Source organism: Oncorhynchus nerka, linkage group LG28, assembly GCF_034236695.1.
Source record: "Oncorhynchus nerka isolate Pitt River linkage group LG28, Oner_Uvic_2.0, whole genome shotgun sequence".
Taxonomy (NCBI): Eukaryota; Metazoa; Chordata; class Actinopteri; order Salmoniformes; family Salmonidae; genus Oncorhynchus; species Oncorhynchus nerka.
This window is the reverse complement of record NC_088423.1, coordinates 32,395,394-32,420,034: the sequence shown is the minus strand read 5'-3', so window position 1 is coordinate 32,420,034 and position 24,641 is coordinate 32,395,394. Positions and strand designations below refer to the sequence as shown.

Sequence of the window (24,641 nt, the reverse complement as noted above, 5' to 3'; positions counted from 1 at the left end):
GGTAAGCACACAAGCAAAACAACGTAAAGTGTCAAAGTCTGTATTAGTGAGGGTGTTCATGTTGAAAAAGAGCATTTGGGTGAATGTTCAGCAAATAACTGTCTGGATGGAAACAAGAGTTGATTTGATAGATCCCCCAGGGTCTGAAATGAAATACAAACAAACATAACCTACTTAACCTGTAAAATACAGTGCAGAGCGGATATATACCCAACACACACAAACAAATACACGTGTAAATCAGATGAACGCACACACACATACACACAGCAAGCACAGAGATACTGATATACATCAGAACAGCACAGCAGTGAAACTCATATTATATTCAGAAAACATCTGAAAAGAATGCTTAATCACAAAATAGCTTGCTTGTATAGGCTTATTAGATAAATGACCCATGCAATCTTGGTAGCTAACCACCACAACCCTGCAGCTGTTTGATAACTTTTAGCTTCATCTATACCTGCAGCTGTCTATCGCTTGTCTCAGGCTGATATACCGGCTAACATGAAGCTACCTATCTGAGCTACCAGTAACTAGAATACAGTGTTAACCTGGGGCTAAATGATAACTAGGGCTCTCTGCCAACCTGGGGCCCTTTAGCTATGACCTGCTGACTCAGAAACATGAGGTGAACTGGACTCCTGATTGCACTTTGCCTGCAGCATCAACCTCTCACTGACTTTGAAGGCAAAAGTATAAATAGCACAAATGTGCCATTTCTTAACCCATGGAATGAATTTCCACTCCAGATCCCAGAAAATAAATCCTTCCACCCAACATTGACTCATAACCCAAGCAATACTTATTTACATATCCAAGGGAATACAGTTACTTTAAAATATATTCATATTTACTACCACTTTCAAATTAAAATACAGTTCTTATACAACATATCCAGTAGAAAAACATGAATTTGCATAAATATTACCCCATTATATTCTAAACATGAACTGATACTTTCCGGTTTAGAAAAGTTAACTTTTATGCTCAAGCCCAGAACATCCATGTGCTTCCTCCTACAGCAAATACCATCCATAGGTTCACAGTGGGTGTAATAATGCAGCCACAGGGCCTCCCGGGTGGCCCAGTGGTTAAGGGCGCTGTACTGCAGCGCCAGCTGTGCCATCAGAGTCCCTGGGTTCGCGCCCAGGCTCTGTCGTAACCGGCCGCGACCGGGAGGTCCGTGGGGCGATGCACAATTGGCCTAGCATGGTTAGGGAGGGCTTGGTCGGTAGGGATGTCCTTGTCTCATTGCGCACCAGCGACTCCTGTGGCGGGCCGGGTGCAGTGAGCGCTAACCAAGGTTGCCAGGTACACGGTGTTTCCTCCGGCACATTGGTGCAGCTGGCTTCCGGGTTGGATGTGCGCTGTGTTAAGAAGCAGTACGGCTGGGTGAGTTGTGTATCGGAGGACGCATGACTTTCAACCTTCGTTTCTCCCGAGCCCGTACGGGAGTTGTAGAGATGAGACAAGATAGTAGCTACTACAACAATTGGATACCACGGAATTGGGGAGAAAAAAGGGGTAAAAATTCTAAAAATAAATAAATAAATAATAATAATAATGCAGCAACAAGCTCTTAGGTTGTTAGAATCATTATGCTATGTGTCCGTCCCTGTCCATACATCCAGCTGGGTTCTCAGTACATCGCGCAGACAGGAATAAAGAACTCTCCGGGAAGAAGCAAGGCGTTGGTGTATGTTTCATGAGTAACTACTCATGGTGTGATTGTGATAACGTAGAGGAACTCAAGTCCTTTTGTTCACCCGACCGAGAATATCTCACAATCAAATGTCAACCTTATTACCTCCCAAGAGAATTCTCTTCAGTTATAGTCACAGCTGTGTATATTCCCCCTCAAGCATATACCACGGCGGCACTCAATGAACTACACTGGACTTTGTGCAAAGTGGAAACCACATTTCTTGAGTGTTACGTTCCTCAGTTTCTGTGTTGTGGTTTTGTTTATATGTGTGTGTTTCAGGATGGCGGTCTGAAATTCCCCCAAGCAGCTGATTGGTCGGTCCCATTGCTAATTGGAGCTGACCCCGCCCCCTCGTCAGGATACAGCTGTATCCCATTACAGACTCCTTCTCCAGCTATATAAGCCAGTGTTCTGTTGCTCAGAAGGGAGATGATTAGTATGTCCTGTGTTGGTTGTTGCTGAGAGAGAGTGTATGGTTATGTCCTGTATTCTGTGTTTGTTGCTCAGAGAGAGCTTCTTTAGTGTCCTGAGTTAGTTGTTTCACAGAGTTTTATTTGTGAAGTATATTGTAGCGGTCCTGCGGAGGTATGTTTATGTCCAAAGGTCTGTTTTGATTGTTGAACTTGTTTGTATTATTCTACACAAGCATTTCGCTACACCCGCAATACCATCTGATAAATATGTGTATGTGACCAATAAAATGTGATTTGATTTGAAGGCAAGTGTAAATCATAGACTCTTAGCAAGCAAGTGTTACTTTGCTTATTTAGTCAAGTGCACTACGCTTATAAAAACACAGAGCAATGGACACTTGCAAGCACCTAAATTAAGAAACACAGATCATTTAACAGTATGGTCACTCACGACGGGAATACTGTGCAATTAATAATTACAAGCAACTTGAAGACACCAACAGCTGTCCAGAATAATGTCGGGAGGAACTGGCAACAGAAAAGCTTGAGCCACTTTGTCCACTAGATGGCAGACAAACCATCCTGTCTCATTTGACCCACACACAGCTCTACTGCTGTTTTTAGACATATTTCCTAAAACACTCATATCTTGGATAACCATGGTAAATGCCAACCATTGGAAGAAGAAAAAAGCACCCGAGCAAAACACAGTCAATTGTCTGTATTAGTGAGGAAGAAAAATAACATTTAGGTGAAGGTTCAGCAAATGTCTGGCTCTATCTGATGGAAACGAGATGATTTGATAGACCCCCCCCCCCCAGGGTCTGAAATTACATACAAAAAGCATAACCTACTTAACCTGTAAAATACAGTGCAGAGCGGCTATATACCCAACACACACAAACAAATACAAACATGTGTAAATCAGATGCACACACACAACAAACACAAAGATAGATACTATTACACATCAGAACAGCACAGCAGTAAAACTCATGTTCTTTTCAGAAAACATTTGAAAAGAATGCTTAGTCACAAAATAGCTTGTTTGTAGAGGCTTATTAGATAAATGACCCATGCAATCTTGGTAGCTAACCACCACAACCCTGCAGCTGTTTGATAACTTTAAGCTTTATACAGACCTACAGCAGTTTAGCACTTGTCTGATATTGATATAACGGATAACATGAGGATACCCATCTGAGCTATTGGTAACTAAAATACAGTATTAACCTGGGGCTAAATGATAACTACTGCTCTCTGCCAACTTGGGGCTCCTTAGCTACAGTGCATTCAGAAAGTATTCAGACACCTTGACTTTTTCCTCTTTTTGTTACATTACAGCCTATAATTTTTTTCCCTCCATCAATCTACCCACAATATCCCATAATGACAAAGTAAAAACATGTATTAAAATAAAAAACTGAAATATCATATTGACATAAATATTCTGACCCTTTACCTTACTTTGTTGAGCACCTTTGTCAGCGATTACGTTGCTGCACAGCGTTGCTGCACAGCCATTTTCAGGTCTCTCCAGAGATGTTAGATCGGGTTCAAGTCCGGGCTCTGGCTGGGCTACACAAGGACATTCAGAGACTTGTCTTGAAGTCACTCCTGCGTCGTCTTGGCTGTGTGCTTAGGGTCGTTGTCCTGTTGGAAGGTGAACCGAGGTCCTGAGCGCTTTGGGGCAGCTTTTCATCAAGGATCTCTCTATACTTTGCTCCATTCATATTTTCCTCAATCTTGACTAGTCTCCCAGTCCCTGTTCCTGAAAAACATCCCAACAGCATGATGCTCTCACCACCATTCTTCACAGTAGGGATTGTTCCAGGTTTCCTCCAGACGTGAATCTTGGCATTCAGGCCAAATAGTTAAATCTTAGTTTCATCACACCAGAGAATCTTGTTTCCCATGGTCTGATAGTCCTTCAGGTGCCTATTGGCAAACTCAATGCGGGCTGTCATGTGCCTTTTACTGAGGATTGGCTTCTGTCTGACCACTCTACCATAAAGGCCTCAATGGTGGAGTGTTGCAGAGATGGTTTTCCTTCTGGAAGGTTTTCCCATCTCCACAGAGGAACTCTGGAGCTCTGTCAGAGTGACCATTGGGTTCTTGGTCACATCCCTGACCAAGCCCCTTCCCCCGATTGTTCAGTTTAGCCGGGGGCCAGCTCTAGAAAGAGTCTTGGTGGTTCCAAACTTCTTCCATTTAAAAATGATGTTGGCTACTGTGTTCTTGGGACCTTCAACGGAATTGTCCGTAGAGCTCCGAGAGGATTCTGCAGAGGCACAGGTCTGGGTAAGGGTACCAAAATTGTTTGGTACCCTTACCCAGATTTGTGCCACTACAGAATCGTCTCGGAGCTCTACGGACAATTCCTTCGACCTCATGGCTTGGTTCTTGCTCTGACATGCACTGCCAACTTTGGGACCTTACATAGACAGGTGTGTGCCTTTCCAAATCATGTCCAATCAATTTAATTTATCACAGGTGGACTCCAATTAAGTTGTATAAACATCTCAAGGGGGATCAATAGAAACAGGATGCACCTGAGCTCAAATTCGAGTCTCTTAGCAAAGGGTCTGAATATTTATGTTAATAATGTATTTACATAAATGTAAATAAGGTATGTTTTTGCTTTGTCATTATGGGGTATTGTGTGTAGATTGATGAGAAGAAAAACACATTTTAGAATAAGGCTGTAATGTAACAAAATGTGGAAAAAGTGAAGGGGTCTGGATACTTTCCGAATGCACTATGACCTGCAGCTACCTGCTGACTCAGAAACATGAGCTGAGCTGAACTGGACTCCTGACTGATCTTTGCCTGCAGTATCAACCTCATGCTGACTTGGAGGGCAAAAGTATAAATAGCACAAATGTGCCATTCCTAACCCTTGTAATTCATTTCCAATCCAGATCCCAGAAAATAAATCCTCCCACCCACATTGACTCACATTTCCAAACCCAGTCAATACTCATGTTACATATCCAAGGGAATATATTTCCATTCAAATACAGTATATTCATATTTACTACTACCTTCAAATTTAAATAAAAGCTCATACACTGTACAACATTTCCAGTACAAAAAAAATTAATTGCATAAGTATTGCCCCGTTATTTTCTAAACTAGAACTGATAGTTTCTGGTTTAGAAAATGTAATCTTTATGCTCAAACCCAGAACAACCCTACAGCAAATACCATCCTTAGGTTCACAGTCCACAATGATCTATTTTATTCAGTACTGCATTTGCCAACGGCTACAGTAGCCTGCTTAGGTCATTTGCTCTTATTCTGTGTTAATGTGTTTACATTTCTCCCATCACTTTGAATCAGATGGGCATTGTGCCCAACATGTGCTGGACAAAAATTTGAACAGGTTATCTGATTTGATAAAGCTTTCTAATTAAATCACGTTATGTTTCCACAATCATTAATGCATCATTGGGATATGGTACCACATTACTGACTGATCCAGGTTCTGCCTGGCTAATTGCCACAGTGCTGGGGGGGGGGGGGGGGTGAATTCCAAGGGTTAGTAACGGCATATTTGTGCTATTTATACTTTTTCCCTCAAAGTCAGTGAGAGGTTGATGCTGCAGGCAAAGATCAGTCAGGAGTCCAGTTCAGCTCATGTTTCTGAGTCAGCAGGTCATAGCTAAGGGGCCCCAGGTTGGCAAAGAGCCCTAGTTATCATTTAGCCCAAGGTGTATTGTAGTTACCGATAGCTCAGCTAGGTAGCCTCGTGTTAGCAGGTATATCAGGTCGTCTCAGACAAGTACTAGACATCTGCAGGTCTGTATGAAGCTTAAAGTTAGCATACAGCTGCAGGGTTGTGGTGGTTAGCTACCAAGATTGCATCTGACATTCATCTAATTAGCCTCTACAAACGAACTATTTTGTGACTAAGGCCAGAGCACAATTACCATAAGCACAAAATGAAAGAGGCTGGAATACAAACAAACACACATACACACAGATAGACAGAGGCGCGTGTGCAGACACATACCACTGGACAGGCAGGCGGGCACCAACACACAGGCAAACAAACACAGCATCCTACCACCCACAGATAAAGAGAGAATGAGACAGACGAGCCGCAGAACTGACAGCTGAGGATCGTCACATGAAACAACGATGATCGCTCCTATCGAAATATTTACTCTACTGTTCCATAACAACCCCCCCCTCATCACATTGCAGGCGACAGGGAACAATTTTACAGTCTTGCTAAATTATTGGAGAGTGGTGATATAATCGAATTTCAGTGTGTGTTCACTGTGTTCACACATGGATGACTCTTCTGTTTGGAATGCAGGGTTTTCTGTGAGCTGGGTTTTTAGGTCGCTGTGTTCTTTGCAGCGTCTGTGAAAGATGTCGAGTGCTATTCTGCGCCTCGCTGTGGACTGGGGTGATCCCTGAGGCCTTGTCAGGCACGGGGGCAGAGAGCTGAGCTGAAAGGCAAAGCTACGCCATGTCTGCTGTGTAACATGTCGGCTCCTTTTAGTAATATCATCCAACAGAATGCATCCGTGGCCAGAGTCCATCTCCCCTCCCTGTGCATCCACACACGCACACACGGAACATACAAACACACACAAATACACACACACAAACCAAAAATTCACACTGACACCGGCGCATGCACACACATCAATGACTTTACATAACAAAGGATAAGGAAATAGAGCTCCATTAAATACATTGTATGCAGTTGGCCCTGGTCGGCCTGTTCCCTGATGTGTCTGATGATCAGTGTGGGGTTGAGGCTGGTTAGGGAGGAAGTGTGTGGCCAACCAAAGCAGCCAAATTGACCTTTGTAAAGGACACGGGAACACTAGGCGCTAGTGTACACAAACCCAAGGGGGAGGAGAGAATTAGGGCACATCCATGAACAGCAATGGACTTGTCAAAAGACACCTGCAGCAGTTCAAAGACTTTCAATGGTACTGACTGTTCAGCCTAGGACATTATGCTACGTTAGGTCACAGTAAAAAAATGCTGTCGCTGGGTTTGTGGTGGATATAATTGTGGGTGGATTGTGTATAGGCTAAATTTACAAAAGCAGTAAAAAATGTTTTTTTTAAACATAACCACTTCCATCTTGTCAACAAACGTACATATCGCATATTATTCAAAACCAGAATCTGTATTTAACAACTGTCAATACTTTCAGGTGTTTCCATTAACCATTTTATGACTGAAATCATACTGATTGATTGCATTGCACTGCATTGTCCTCTTGAATAATGCAAGAACATTTATGTTTCCCAATTATGAAATATACAGTACCAGTCAAAAGTTTGGACACAAACTTTATTTAGACTATTTTCTACATTGTAGAATAATAGCGAATACATCAACACTCTGAAATAACACATATGGAATCATGTAGTAACCAAAAAAGTATTAAACAAATCAAAATATATTTTATATTTGAGATTCTTCAAAGTAGCCACCCTTTGCCTTGATGACAGCTTTGCACACTCTTGGCATTCTCTCAACCAGCTTCATGAGGTAGTCACCTGGAATCCATTTCAATTAACATGTGTGCCTTGATTGTGGACTTCAGGAAACAGCAGAGGGAACACCCCCCTATCCACATCGATGGAACAGTAGTGGAGAGGGTAGCAAGTTTTAAGTTCCTCGGCATACACATCACAGACAAACTGAATTGGTCCACTCACACAGACAGCATCGTGAAGAAGGCGCAGCAGCGCCTCTTCAACCTCAGGAGGCTGAAGAAATTCGGCTTGTCACCAAAAGCACTCACAAACTTCTACAGATGCACAATCGAGAGCATCCTGGCGGGCTGTATCACCGCCTGGTACGGCAACTGCTCCGCCCTCAACCGTAAGGCTCTCCAGAGGGTAGTGAGGTCTGCACAACGCATCACTGGGGGCAAACTACCTGCCCTCCAGGACACCTACACCACCCGATGTTACAGGAAGGCCATAAAGATCATCAAGGACATCAACCACCCGAGCCACTGCCTGTTCACCCCGCTATCATCCAGAAGGCGAGGTCAGTACAGGTGCATCAAAGCTGGGACCGAGAGACTGAAAAACAGCTTCTATCTCAAGGCAATCAGACTGTTAAACAGCCACCACTAACATTGAGTGGCTGCTGCCAACACACTGACACTGACTCAACTCCAGCCACTTTAATAATGGGAATTGATGGGAAATGATGTAAATATATCACTAGCCACTTTAAACAATGCTACCTTATATAATGTTACTTACCCTACATTATTCATCTCATATGCATACGTATATACTGTACTCTATATCATCGACTGCATCCTTATGTAATACATGTATCACTAGCCACTTTAACTATGCCACTTTGTTTACATACTCATCTCATATGTATATACTGTACTCGATACCATCTACTGTATCTTGCCTATGCTGCTCTGTACCATCACTCATTCATATATCCTTATGTACATATTCTTTATCCCCTTACACTGTGTATAAGACAGTAGTTTTGGAATTGTTAGTTAGATTACTTGTTGGTTATTACTGCATTGTCGGAACTAGAAGCACAAGCATTTCGCTACACTCGCATTAACATCTGCTAACCATGTGTATGTGACAAATAAAATTTGATTGGATTTGTTAAAGTTAATATGTGGAATTTATTTCCTTCTTAAAGCATTTGAGACAATCAGTTGTGTTGTGACAAGGTAGGGGTGATATAGAGAAGATAGCTCTATTTGGTAAAAGACCAAGTCCATATTAAGGCAAGAACAGCTCAAATAAGCAAAGAGAAACAACAGTCTATCATTACTTTCAGACATGAAGATCAGTAAATCTGGGAAATGTCAAAAACTTTTGAAGTTTCTTCAAGTGCAGTTGCAAAAACAATCAAGCGCTATGATGAAACTTGCTCTCGTGAGGACTACAACAGGAAAGGAAGACCCATAGTTAACTCTACTGCAGAGGATACGTTCATTAGAGTTACCAGCCTCAGAAATTGCAGCTCAAATAAATGCTTCACAGAGTTCTAGTAATCTCAATATCAACTGTTCAGAGGACACTGCATGAATCAGGCCTTTTTGGTTGAATTTCTGCAAAGAAACCACTACTAAAGGACACAAATAAGAAGAAGAGACTCGCTTGGGCGAATCAACACAAGCAATGGACATTAGACTGGTGGAGTCCAAATTTGAGATTTTTTGTTCCAAACTCTGTGTCTTTGTGAGACGCAGAGTAGGTGAATAGATGATCTCCACATGTGTGGTTCCCACCATGAAGCATGGAGGAAGAGGTGTGTGGGTGTGGGGGTGCTTTGCTGGTGACACTGTCTGTGATTTATTTAGAATTCAAGGCACACTTAACCAGCATGGCTACCACAACATTCTGCAGCGATACACCATCCCATCTGGTCTGCACTTAGTGGGATCATCATTTGTTTTTCAACATGACAATGACGTACCACACCTCTAGGCTGTGTAAGAGCTACTTTACTAAGAAGGAGAGTGATGGAGTGTTGCATCAGATGACCTGGCCTCCACAATCATGCTACCTCAACCCAAGTGAGATGGTTTGGGATGAGTTGGACCGCAGAGTAAAGGAAAATCAGCCAACAAGTGCTCAGCATATGTGGGAACTGCTTCAAGACTGCTGGAAAAGCATTCCAGGTGAAGCTGGTTGATAGAATTCCAAGAATGTGCAAAGCTGTCATCAAGGCGTCAAGGTGGCTACTTAGAAGAATCTCAAAAATAAAGTACATTTTGATTGGTTGGTTACTACATGCTTCCATATGTGTTTTGATGTCTTCAATATTATTCTACAATGTAGAAAATAGTCAAAATAAAGAAAAACCCTTGAATGAGCCGGTGTGTCTAAACTTTTGACTGGTACTGTAAATTGTGCAATAACATGTTATGGTAGATTTTGTCATAGACTGTATGTTTGGAGTACCAGTAAAAAGCCACAATGCTTCAAACACACACATACATGGGAAAGTAGTCTATCCATGTTTTGATCCTCTGCAATGATATAAAGCTAAACTGATGTAATGTGGTGTAATAGTCCTCCACTAAGGTATCACATAAAACCCCAAAGAGTATAACCCATAAACTGTATTCCATTGAGTCCAAACATTTTATGGATTATTTCTATATTGAGGATTGTTTGTATTTCCTCACTGTCAGATACATTGAACACATACAGTAACGCAGGATTTACTATGTACAGTAGTTGCTGAAGTGCTCTGAGAATAATGCTTCTGAACTTTGCCTCTGTCTATGTTGCTTAAGCTGCGTTTAGACAGGCCAATCGCATCAGATCTTTTCACATCAGATCTTTTTCAGAGTTGATGTGATTGGTCAAATGATGAATTAGTGCATAACAGAATTGGGCTGCCTGTCTAAACAGCCTTAGTATGGATTCTGTTTTAAAGCAGTGAATAACTCATGTGAATGGAGCAGCGTTGGAGTACACTCCATCTCTTATCTTCAGTCTTGTTTGCCTTGACTAATGTAGAAAGAGACACAGTTCAGTTGGATCCAAGGATTCTGAGAAAAACACCTGTGATTGTAATTGAGTGGACTATCCTCCTTCAATAAACAATACATTAATTAAATTAAATCCAATACAGTAATTATGTAAATTAGCTATAGGCTTAGTAGTTGGCTTAGTTGCATGATTCATCATAGCCATTTTTTCTATGTAATACAGTGCGTACGGTCTTTAATGAAGACTTGTATGCACCCATTGGCATTGACTTACAGCAGGGAGGACAATTGACTTGGAAGCGGCCCCTGCTCCCATAGCCCCCAGGCTACATCAGGGTATATGGCTGGCTTCAGAGGCGCTTTCCCCAGCCACACCAGTCCCAGCTAAATGTGTCTGCATAATCAATATGACAAGAGGAACATTTTGTCTGGTAATACAGCTAAGCTAACTCTCCATCAACAAACAGAACAGGAACAATTAGATAAGCTGGACTTCAATGTAAACATGCTGCAATTGGGTTAAAAGAGGTCATTTGTGAAGTCATTGTTAAATATTCCTTCATAATCATTTTTATGAATACAAATGTGATTAATAAACAATTCGTAATTAAGTATTTAATCATTTGTAAACATTTACAGCTATAAGCATTACAACTTATAAGCATTTATCTATCACGTAATAATTCATAAAGCATTTACAAATATGTATAATGAGTTATGCATAAACATTAAAACTATCAGAGTGACTCGTATCAGTAATTACTTCCAAGAACGATCTCCTGAACATACCTTAAATAGGGCAGTTAGCCAGGAACGTAATATGAACCTTTATGAAGCCTCTGAACTTCAGAAAACTGACCTATTAACCTCTAACCCAGGATGGAGAACCTGCTAATCACCAACATCAACACAATCACAAATATTAGTTCTAAACAGACCACAACAAATGGAGTAAAACTTTAGCTGTTTCCTCAAAACTTAAAAAAAAAACATTGATTTACTGTAATAAGCTAGAGCAACACTGTGATACCCCTGGAACCAACCTCAATAAGAGGTAATTAATCAATAGCTTCCCCGACCTAAAATGACCTAGCCTCATGTTCTATTAGAGGCATTCCAGACAATGAACCTAAGCTTGAAACCTTGTTACTGCTGAGATACACTTCTACATTATCTGATTACCAATATAAACTCCCACAACATCTTCTATCAGTGTGTGTGTGTGTGTGTGTGTGTGTGTGCGCACGACTATGCGTTGGGTGTTGCTGTGAATTCTGTGCACACACTCACACACAAAACCCATTCATGTGAGCAAGTGTGACAACACAGACCAGATTTAGAGCAGGAGAAAGCCCACAATGGGATGTTCTGTGTACGGTAGCTATAACTTCCCTGTGGGAACATCCTGGTTTGTTGCATTGTGTCTCTTCCAGCCCTGATGGAGCTAAAGTAATCAGGCACGCTGTGTGGGGGCGTTACCATCGTAGCCCTGGAAAAGGCTCCTTACCTCGGCTCTATAAATAGCAGTAAACTTGGAATGACCCCGAAACTGCTGGCGATTCAACCTGATTTAATTTGGCGTTGGTGTGTTAGGTTAGGCTTTAAGAGTATTTAATGGTAGATCCTCCAAGAATCCCTAGGGGGTGCTCTGGCACACAGATGTCCTGTTTGATGGGCTAGACTAATGTTTTGATAGAGAGTCTTTTTCTTTAATGTCCATCAAGACTATCCTTGCCATCTAGTAAAGCTGTGTTTGAACTTGTGTTTGAACTTTTCCGACTGACAATGCCAGAATTTGTTTCTATGTAGTGAATGTGGCATTATGATAGGACATTCTCATATTCAATTTAAAAGGTTGACGGGTCACAGGTTTGTGAAGCCACTTGAAAAGTTAGAGAATGCAATGTTTTTAAAATTCACTCAAAACAATCAAATCTAAAAGACCTGTAAAACTCTGCTACCACCCCAATTTTTTACACAAAAGGACAGAACTCCCAGGATGTGTAAAGGGGACATTGACTCCAATAAATGAAATAGCACAAATTAGTATAAAACACTAAGTGTGAAGAAAATAAACTCTCTGACCGGACTCTCATATATGACTTTATTCCAAAGTCCTCACTCTCCATCTCTTGTGAACACATGATTTCAAGTGGATGAGAGGAGTGTCAGCCAAGTTCATGTTTAGTGACACCAAAAAATATTCATCTCGCACTTAAAACTTGCTCTTAAATAGTACTGTGGCAATACTGCTTTAATCTGTGCAGCTGTGGAATAATTCATTGCTGGGGGAAATGGAAATGATTTCTTGACTTTATCCAACATTTGTCAACTGACAGTCTGTGGTAACACACTGATGCCAGGTGTAGTAGTAGAGATATTACAGTGAAATATTTAGGTGTTTCCCTACAGAACAATGGTAATGTAGTGACTTGACTGAGGTTAATGTCAAACTCTTTTTCTAAAATAGACGTATCTCTATATAATACCAGTGTGATTATACACTGAACCAAAATATAAACACAACATGTAAAGTGTTGGTCCCATGTTTCATGAGCTGAAATATAAGATCCCGGAAATATCCCATACGCTTAAAAAAGCTTATTTCTCTGACATTTTGTGCACACGTGTTTACGTCCCTGTTAGAGAGCATTTCCTCTTTGCCAAGATAATCCATCCACCTGACAGGTGTGGCATATTAAACAGCATGATCATTACACAGGTGCACCTTGTGCTGGGGGCAATAAAAGGCCACTTTAAAATGTGTAGTTTGGTCACACAACAGATGTCTCAAGTTTTGAGGGAGTGTGCAACTGGCATGCTGACTGCAGGAATGTCCACCAGAGCTGTTGCCAGAGAACTGAGTGTTAATTTCTGTACCATAAGCTGCCTCCTCCAACGTCATTAGGCAGTACGTCAAACCTACCACACAACCACAGACCACGTGAAACCACTCCAGCCCAGGACCTCCACATCCGGCTAATTCACCTGGGGAATTGCGTACCAGATCCTCTATGAAAACAAAGTAGCCTGTTGCTGGCCCAGATTCACACACCAAGGCAAAAAAGGCTGATCAAAGCAGAATGAAGTCAGGATTTTCATCGAATAGCAATAGAGAGTGGGCATTCATGTAACCACGCCAGCCCAGGACCTCCACATCCAGCTTCTTCACATGCTCACCTTCGATGGCCACTGACACGCTGGAGAAGTGTGCTCTTCAAGGATGAATCACAGTTTCAACTGTATCGGGCAGATGACAGAGAGTGTGTATGGCGTCGTGTAGGCGAGCAGTTTGCTGATGTCATTGTTGTCAGAGTACCCACATGGTGGCGGTGGAATTATGGTATGGGCACGCATAAGCTACGGACAACAAACACAATTGCAAGATTCTGAGGCCGATTGCTTCAAAAACTGTACCTCAATTTTATTTTTTAACTAGGCAAGTCAGTTAAAAACAAATTATAATTTACAATAACAGCCTAGGAACAATGGGTTAACTGTCTTGTTCAGGGGCAGAATGACAGATTTTTACCTTGTCAGCTCAGGGATTCAATCTAGCAACCTTTCGGTTACTTGCCCAACACTCTAACCACTAGGCTACCTGCCGCCCCAATGACCAACATGCAGTGAATACTTAGGTATTATTACCTTCAGCATTTCTGTTAGATAACAGTCATTTAGACTGAGTATGTAGAGCCTTATAACACCTGCTGCTGTTTGACAGGCCTTAACAAAGGGGGCAATATCGGCTTCTCATCATTTAAGATTAGATTTGTTGGGGTCTGTGTTTGAGATTTGTTAAATGGAGGATTTTTGTCTCAGCTGTCATACAGTACAAACAATGTCTGCATGAACTAAAAATCAACACATATTACTCCCAATTACAATGTAATCAAAAGCCTTAGGCCTTCCTCAGTGATACAAAATGTACAGAATGATTTCCCATAGTGATAGGTACAATATATTTATAATACAGTATACATGTATTATAGTGTCAATAAAGTAATATAATCTGCACAATGTATCTTTTTAAATAAAAACTAAAATTGAATTGATATCTAAACTTCTAAAATATAGACAGGAAACGTGTTATTTTACCTAACACCCAAACATGTTTACAATCATTTCAGACAACCTCTAGTCCTTGGCCTGTTTTGTTATTCATTCTTACCCCAAAGGCCTACTATTGGAGCCGTGTCACTTACAGTATCAAGGTATTGTTGGACACAATGGAAGCACAGAGACAGTACCCCAGCTAAAAGCATAAAACATTTCAGATGTTTTGTATTGTATTTCTTCACCGGGTTTCAAAGCCCTTGACACTGTAATTGGTAAAGGGTTCATTTACCCCGACACATTATTTCATCATTTAAAATACCTCTTAAAAAATACCTCTGGTGAACCATCAATATGTTGATGATGATCAGGGATCAATCCTAACAGCCAATATTACTTTCAATTCAATGTCATTAAAAGTTGGTACTACATTTGAAAAAAAATCTCCTAACTGAAAATGACATCTCAATGTATCATGATAGTACATATTACTTCTATAATTAGAAGGATGATAATAATCTTGGTTATGAAAACTTTACAATAAGGGCAAAACTTTACTAGTGCAAACAATACTTCAAAAAACTAAAATAAACTACTATTCCAACTGAGCTACTACTACTACAACTACTACTCCAACAACAACACACACACTAATAACAATCATAGAAAATTGCACTATTGTAATGGTAGGCCTATGATAATTATTAAAGAGTTCACAAATATTCAATGAACAAAATTCGGCCTACTAGTAATGATTAGTAATGGCATAGAACCTTACTAGTTTTTGTATACCATCATTAGGTCTACGTTAAGTTAAAAATGTCACTAAAATGTCATGTAATGCATTAATATTCCGAATGGGAGATAACATTTACCTAAATTGTAATGTATATACAAGTACAAATTAACAAACCATAAAAAAGTATAATTGTAACCCTGGTTGTATCGGGATCTTTACGCAGTCGTAAACAAAGTTTCTGAGATCGAAAACAAATTAAGTCTGTTGCTTATTTGTTCAAGTCAAGTCTACATCATAGGCTATTCTATTTTAAGTGGATAGACCAAAACAAACATGTTACTCATGGGGCTACACAGCTCGTTAGTAGCACCAAATGTTATGTTTGTAGTCAATTAGCCTATATTTAGTCACAAAACCGGCCTGCATGCTGCTAAAATAGTGCGCACTCAATGTAGGAACATCCCAGTACACTAGAGGCGCTCAAGTAGTTGTGTTCAGCCTGAGTGGGCTCTGATGTGCATCTGATATGTCCAGTACTCAGAACAATAGTATGATTGGAGCGCATCCACAATGCTCAAGGCAGTATTAAATGCATGGTAGCCTATTCAAACCACCATTGTCCTCAATACAACAAGGCTCACTACGACGAACAATTTGACGCGTACACCACACCACACATAGACAGAAACAGTTACAAGGGCATGCACGTACGCCACACGCCCGCATAGCTTTGTGTTCCAGATATTAGACTATATGAACACGTCATGAGCCATGTATTTTTATTTTACTGGAAATTATCTTAAACGGTAATATTTTCTCTCAGCCTCATGGTAAAATGTGTAGAATAGCAACAAATTACCTCTAAAACGGCTACATTTTCACTCAGCCTCATGGCAAAATGTGTGAAATATCATGAGATAAGTTAGTTATAAAACTGAAAATTTGTATCTTGACCCAGATGGGTTGGTTGTTTAGCAACAAAACGGAGCATGCCCAACTATGGGGCAAAACAGAGGGGGTTGGCATAGATTGTTGACAACATATATTTCTATATTTCGTCTAATGTTGATTACAAAAAATAACATTAATAGCTAACAATTGCACAATGAGCACTTGTCTCTCAAATACATCGTTACAGTTGTTGGTTAGCCAGCTAGCGATTTTTTTTGACATATTAGCATTGACATAAAATATTATTAGCATACTAACGCGTCATAATCCTTTAATTTTATTTTTAGAATGACAGAAAATGAGCTTTTAGAACGGGCCGTAAAACGGCGTTACGCCATTGGGTAAACGGATAAAGCCGTTCAGTTAAATCCTTACGAAAATGTTTTTTCTATAGGCTATATGTGCACTGAAAGTCTATTTCGTGTTTTAACAATATCGAATGGGAAAGAGGGATAAAAATCTGCAAGTTACAGGCTCCTCCCCTCTAGCCTAGTGATAAAACGGAACCTCCTTAATTAGTAATTTCTACATCCCAGTCCCGGCTAACTCTCCATCCTACAAGTTCCTTCATGCATGCAATGCCCTGATCCAATTGCGTCTTACCTTTTCCTTTTTAAACACAAAGCCCAGTCATTTTTTTGTCAGTGTCCGGCATGGAAGATCAGAAAGAGCCGCCGATGGTGCACCGATCTACTTCATTTAGTATCAAGAGTCTGCTGCTTCCCTCAAAATGTGACAAACAGGACTCGGTGCTCCCGGAAAAAAACACGGGTTCTTCCGGGTCTGATTCGGAAAAATCCCTGGATCCTGATATGGAATCTGCACCTTTGGACCGGGAGAAACAAAAGGAGGAAGACGAGGGTACCTTGAGGGCGACAGAGCCTAGCAAAAATGGGAAATATGATAAACCGCCATTCAGCTACAACGCCTTGATTATGATGGCTATCAGACAGAGTGCCGAGAAGAGACTGACTCTAAACGGTATCTATGAGTTTATCATGAAGAACTTCCCATATTACCGAGAGCACAAGCAAGGCTGGCAAAACTCTATCCGACACAACCTGAGCCTCAATAAGTGTTTTGTGAAAGTGCCAAGGCATTACGACGACCCGGGCAAAGGGAACTACTGGATGTTGGACCCTTCGAGCGATGATGTATTTATTGGTGGAACTACGGGGAAACTTCGGAGACGTTCTGCTACCTCCAGGGGCAAATTGGCGATGAAACGTGGAATGCGCTTCTCGCCTCTTGGTTTGGGAATAAACGACAGGGCAAACAACCCTCTGTATTGGCAAATCTCGCCGTTTTTATCATTGCACCATCCCCATTACAATGGATCATCAGCAGGATTTCTGAACCAAGGGCACGCGTATGGGTCCCTACTCCCCGGGGTGGACCAGCTGAGTAATGGGGACCTTACGCGCCATCTAAGTGGATCTGTCGGTGCTCTGGGCTTGTCAAACAGTTACGGCGTAAGCACGTCTAGTCTATTATCCGGACAGAGTGGCTACTTTGTCTCAGGGAGTCAGCACCAGCCGCCGCATCTCCAGCAGAGCGCGCAAGGCTACGGTGTACCCACGAGCTCCCCACAAACACTGCTCTCGGACTCACTTCGAACGTCCCTACAGTCTTTTTCACCGGGAGTTTCTAGCGGGTTTCCAGGAATGTTGTCACATCAAAAGAGGGTCACTCCAAATGCTTTCTTAAATTGATGACACAACTACGACATGGGAAGGACAAATAAAAGCACCATAGAAATGGCAATTATAGGGGTAAACAAACAGTGATCACTAATTAGGTCAGAAACGACAATTCCTGAAAGCAATTATGGCCATAATAGGCTATGTATCCTGAAGTGCAACGATGTATTCTTTTCGCGTTAAAGGGACAAAAGTCGTTACCTGTGGGGTTTAAACTGTAACTAGACTTGCCAAATGTAACTATATTTCGGGCTATTTATATCTTGTACAAAGATTGTAATTCTTTGAATCGTTTATTTTTGTTTGGTAGGCTATTTATTAAACACTCTATTTACATTTTATTGTCAGTGTATTCATCAGTATTGAAGAAAAAACATACAGCATTTTTCATTATTCATATAATAATTAATTTCGAAATATTTGGGGGGGGAAACGCCTTATAAAGATCAGGGTTAATAAGACACGCGGGATATAACAAAAGCCTACAAGTTATGTCTTCTCAGGTTCTCCTTCTATAGACTCCAATCTAGGCTCCTGCTGTATCTGTAATGTATGCAACACATTTTAGAGAGAAGTGGAGTTTTGTGTGTACTCATAAGTTAATTATAGCCTATTTTGTCCTCTGTTTTGTTGATCGAGCCATAATGAGCACATGTAGATTATAAAATATGACAGTGCAGGCCTCCTCTTATAATAGCATGCCCGGTGACTGACCCTTTGTTCGAATTTGTTTCCATCTTTCATATAAAGCACTTGAAGTTTCAGTTTCTCGTTAAAACCAGTTCCTCTTGTCTTGAACCTTGCCATGCTTGATACGGTGTTATAGGCTACTTATTCAGGCCTGCAATACATCCATTTTAATTGTCTGATCATTTAGCTTTATTGGGCTACATCAAGTACACATTTGGCAAACCGACGTAGCCTATAATATCCACACCAATATAGAATTTCACTTCTAAATCAGTGGTTCCCAATGTTTTCTTAGTCACGTCTACCTATTATAATTAAACCCAAATAACGACGTATAAGGCCTACCAGCGTCCTATAGCTATTGCCCTGACAAAATTACAAACATGTCTGCTGACCCTTTGCTATTGCCCATTTTGTGCTACTTTATTCTGTAAATTAGGATTTTACTCAACTGTAAATTAGCATACTTTAGGATTACACCTCACATTCTGAGAAAACTAGTTTGATATAGTCTAGCCTATGACTATTCAAATAAATTCAACAACAAGATCATCAATGATAATCTACTTCCTGAATCTGGATTGCGTAGCACTGGGGTAGGTTTACAGTACCACAGTTTGGCAAACGCTGATCCAAATAAATGACATCCGGAGTTGTTATTGTAATAAGCAGTTAAGCTTTCATTACCCAATAGGCCTATTTACTAGCAAAATAGTAGCCTATTAATACTGGAGAAGAATGCGCTGATTAACACAACAAATAACAATTAGGCTACATTTAACACATTTTGGCCTAACATTTGACAGATTTATTTCCTTTATTGGGAATACTATAGTTTTATTTATTTAACAACGTTATATTTTCGATGTTGACGATTTTTTTTTGTAAATGTTATTTCAAAGTTTTGCACTTTTTGTTGTTAGAATAGGCCTATCTAATGTGAGTATTATCTGTTTTTGTTGCTGTATGAAAAAAATGAACTTGATTAAAGTGTAAGACATTACAAGTTTGCAATAAGTTTGCTATCATGAATGGAAGAAGAACAACACAAACCTAATGTAGACCTACTGTTATACATTCAGACACGCTATAGACAGAGGAAAACTAGACTGAGTGTACAAAACATTAGGAACACCTGCTCTTTCCATGACAGACTGACCAGGTGAATCCAGGTAAAAGCTATGATCCCTTATTGATGTAACTTGTTAAATCCACTTTAGTCAGTGTAGCTGGAGGGGAGGAGACAGGTTAAAGAAGGATTTAAGCCTTGAGGCAATTGAGACGTGTATGTATGCCATTCAGAGGGTGAAGGGGCAAGACAAAGGATTTAAGTGCCTTTGAATGGGAAATAGTATAGCTGCCATGCACACCGGTTTGAATGTGTCAAGAACTGCAACGCTGCTGGGTTTTTCAGGCTCAACAATAATGGTCCACCACCCAAAGGACATCCACCCAAATTGATACAACTATGGGAAGCATTGGAGTCAACATGGGCCAGCATCCCTGTGGAACGCTTTCGACACCTTGTAGACTCCATGCCCCGACGAATTGAGGCTGTTCTAAAGGCAAAAACGGGTGCAATTTAATATTAGGAAGGTGTTCCTAATGTATGTAGCCTTGTTTTATCAACATAAACAAATAAGCACATTTTTATGCTTGCGTGAAAAAAGTGCAAATTCACATAAAATTGGGCGTCTACACTATAACAGCATCCCATATCCTATCCAATAGTCCGATATTGTTGCTGAATCTAACAAGGTGAAGGGCTAAATCTAAATAAATATAATATGTTATGCTTGTCCCAACAACAAAAAATGTGTTTTTCTGTGAAGACAATCAGCCCAAGTAACCAAATGAATTATTTTCAAAATATTGAAATAGGCAGGATAGGGTAATTTGTTCTGGGTGCAATTTACGCTTCAATAATTTATATTTCTGTGGATAAAATATACATAATACAGATAAATAATAAATAGTCTAAACGTGTGTCAATTAAAGTGAAATGTGCAATGTGTGGAAAGTGTTCGATAAGCATGGCATATGATTCAACTGCAGTGAAAGGATCGATGTCCGCATTTCCCATTCATGAACAACAATGACGTGGGGTGACATGGAGTACAGTTCGTGTTTCTGAGAGGCAACGTATACAGCTATTCTTAATGTCAAATCTATATGCTACAATTTATTTAATATCTATGCCTATTCATTTATAATTTTCAAATATTGTATTCACATAAACATACATTTGTTAGAACAAAATCGTACAAAATGGTCATAGCCCAATTCCACCCAAAATACATGTAACATTTTTTTTAATGAAATAATGGACTCAAAAGTAGTCCGAAAGTGTTGGGTTAATATGTGCAGATCACATTTCTTTGAGTGATTGGACCACATTTACACTATTAAAAAAGGGTACCGAGGGGGTTCTTATAGGTTATCCCTATAGGATAACCGTTTTTGGTTCCAGGTAAAAAAAACTTTTTCGTTTCAGGTAGAACTCTTTTGGGTTCCATGTAGAACCCTCTGTGGAAAAGGTTCTGCATGGAACTCAAAAGGGTTCTACCTGGAACCAAAAAGGGTGCTTGCTGTTTTCAACTCTCTAGAGACAGCAGAAGCGGTAGAGATACTCTTAATGATCGGCTATGAAAAGCCAACTGACATTTACTCCTGAGGTGCTGACTTGCTGCACCCTCGACAATTATTTGACCATGCTGGTCATTTATGAACATTTGAACACCTTGACATTGTTCTGTTATAATCTCCACCCGGCACAGCCAGAAGAGGACTGGCCACCCCACATAGCCTGGTTCCTCTCTAGGTTTCTTCCTAGGTTTTGGCCTTTCTGGGGAGTTTTTCCTAGGCACCGTGCTTCTACACCTGCATTGCTTGCTGTTTTTGGGTTTTAGGCTGGGTTTCTGTACAGCACTTTGAGATAACATTTGATTTGATTTGATTCTTCAAAGGGTTATCCTATGTGTACGGCCAAAAAAAACATAGATAGAACCTTTTTTATAAGATGTAGGCCTATTTTTCATACACTATTCAAAACGAACATTCCCGTTCAAACATTCATTTAATTTCTAGGCCTATGTTCCCCCCCCCCCAAAAAAAATAGGCCTAATGGCAAAGGCATAGGCTACACAGGCTCAAGAGTAGCCATGAGCTAAATGTGGGAGGAGGCCTGTTTCGGGGGCTTCGTACTCTAAAGTTTAGAAAGGTTGTTGAAGACAAAAACGTAGAGAAAGTGAAACCATATTAGGAAACAAAATTAAATAAACCCTCAGAATGATGCATTGGAACTTTGATGTGACCAGAACAGCACGACATCACACAAAGGACAGGGTCTATGTCTTATATGCTATAGAAAATGGATAGAAACAATCATATTCTCCCTGTGTTCAGGATGATTTTATATCCATGTCATTGGCACTTTACAAAACATAAACAAATTGGACCGTGAAGCATGCATTGTTCTGGCGGCAAGCAATATGCTACTGATGATGTGGGCATGAATATGTGTGAACCTGTGAATATAACAATTATTTTGAGGATTTATTCACTTAAACCGTATAAATACAAACATGTTTCCCTATTATATGGATAATAGCGCACCACATTGATATAAGTTAGGCTACTGTTTTAGTTCTACAACGCGTGCAAGATTTCTCTACTGCCAGTGTGCATGAAAATGCCTATATCTTGGAGTAATCATCCTTATGTTTGTTGTTCATATAGCACATTAGATCAAACTAATATTGTTGACCACTTTGGTCATGTTCCTCCACAATTTACATGCATTATTGCATTTCTACTAGAGCGTAGGCTAACGAGTTCCGAATGTAACTGTTCCAAGCTCCTATATTCTCGAGAAAGGTCAAACATTTTAGATACGTTCACAAAACACTTTAGATACATTGTTATTATGGATCAGTTTAAATAATTACTCCGTTATTCAATTGTTACAGCCTAAACGTGAGTTCTACTACAGTAGTTAATTAAAGAAGAAAAAAAAAACTGCTTATCAGGAAGATATTCCAGAGTATAGCTTTGCCTTAAACAATTATTTGCCTTAAACAATATCTAGAAACAGTACACAACGTAAAGCCAGATAAAAGCTTTTCAATATAAATAGTTGACTACAAAATGCAAATAGTTTTAAAGTCGAAAAATCATTGCTGTCCCTACTCCCCCGAAGTCCGCACATAGAGGCTTCTGTGGGCCTCACTACAGAGAACAAAAAAAGTAGAAATATAAGCTTCATATTTGGGAATCTCACATTGCCTCTGGGTTAGACATAGCATTGCCTCTGGGTTAGACATAGCATTGCCTCTGGGTTAGACGTTGTAAAACCAATTGTTCTGCAAGGATTTACTGGATTACTTGTCATGTAACATTGGATGAATGAGGGCTCCCGAGTGGCGCAGTGGTCTAAGGCACTGCATCTCAGTGCTAGAGGCGTTACTACAGACACCCAGGTTCGAATCCAGGCTGTAACACGTGATTGGGAGTCCCAAAGGGCGGACGCAGCGTCGTCCGGGTTTGGCTGGTGTAGGCCGTCATTGTAAATAATAAGTAGTTCTTAGCTGACTTGCCTAGTTAAAAAAAAAAAGAGGTCTGTAATATAGACGACACAAACCGTGAGTGTCTTTGGCTCAAAGAAGGAAGGCATTCATTGCAGAAACAACGTGATAGCCGGTTATTATACAGGAAGCATAAGCCTACAATAATTATTGACCTCTTGGATTTTGTCCAAAGTAAGGCTAACGTTATGCAGAAACAGGTATATTGATAAGGCACACTTTCTTTAACCTCAATGTCAACTTGTTTTTACATCACGTTGTTTTTAAGCCGCAGTCTATAGATTATGTATTTTATTTTCAACGCTATCAGATAAAAAATGAGTGCACTAAAATTACAAAAAGTTAACTCGAGTTTCCCTGCTGTCTAACGATAACAATATTTATCTGTAGTTAACTACCATTAATCACAATTTTATAACGAATTCAAATTTGAACCTAATTAAAGATTAAATCAAATTAAATGTTATTTGTCACATGCTTAATAAAAAACAGGTATAGACTAACAGTGAAACGCTTACTTACTTACATGTAAATGTAAAATAATAGAAATAAGATATTTTAATTTAAAATGCCATTAGGTTGTATAATATGTATTTTTATTATCGTGTTAGAAATCACACAAAAAACGATATTCTCAGACAATAACATCTCAGCCAGATCTGATATAAAACTTAATGTAACTATTCGATCTAGCCTTACTTCTCATGCATGTTCAACATGAACTAGTCACAAGCTGCTACAGTAGGCAACTTTTGGATCATTTGTTTAATCTTTTGAACTGAAAACTACCAAAAACAGCTAAATGGAATGGAAGTTCTGTTCTGATGAACGTTAGCTAAAATCTTTGTGTTGATTCTAGAGGGATTCAGCTAAACATTCTCATTTGGTTAGCTAGCTAACGTTAGCATAACTGGCTAGCTACTTCTGTGCAAATTACGTTTTTGCTGTTATATAACCAAACGCCCGTTTATTGTTGGACTTACTGTACGTTTTCCTTCAACTTTGTTGCTCAATGCTTTGCACGTAGTGGATGGTTTCAGTATACTTGGGGTTATTTCTTGCTGTCAAGTGTCAGCCTCCTGCCAGAGGCAACCAGGTTTTTGGATAAAATGTCAAAATACTTGGTAATGTTCATGATGCCATTGATGTTAACAAGGGCCCCGGGACCTGTGGAAGTTGGCATTTCCCCATAACATCAAAGACCACCACCATATTTTACCTTAGGTATGAGGTACTTTTCTGCATATGTTTACGTTTTTCAATGCCAAACCCACCACTGGGGTGTGTGGCCAAAGAGATATTCTCATGTCATCTGACTATAGCAC

General features: G+C 40.1%; 2 protein-coding genes across 2 annotated transcripts in view; one reads left to right on the top strand and one right to left on the bottom strand.

The window, feature by feature from the left end:
* LOC115113149 (acylphosphatase-2-like) overlaps positions 1 to 24,641 on the bottom strand; it is a 77,844-nt gene that overhangs the window by 12,753 nt on the left and 40,450 nt on the right. The window lies entirely within an intron of this gene.
* On the top strand, positions 16,887 to 18,379 carry LOC115113144 (forkhead box protein G1-like). Its single transcript, XM_029640441.1, has one exon. The coding sequence runs from the start codon at positions 16,997 to 16,999 to the stop codon at positions 18,053 to 18,055; it is 1,059 nt and encodes a 352-aa protein (XP_029496301.1). The 5' UTR covers positions 16,887 to 16,996; the 3' UTR covers positions 18,056 to 18,379.

What these genes read in the sequence shown, in the direction of transcription:
- LOC115113144 (XM_029640441.1), top strand. Translation starts at nt 16,997, where the DNA reads ATGGAAGATCAGAAAGAGCCGCCGATGGTGCACCGATCTACTTCATTT.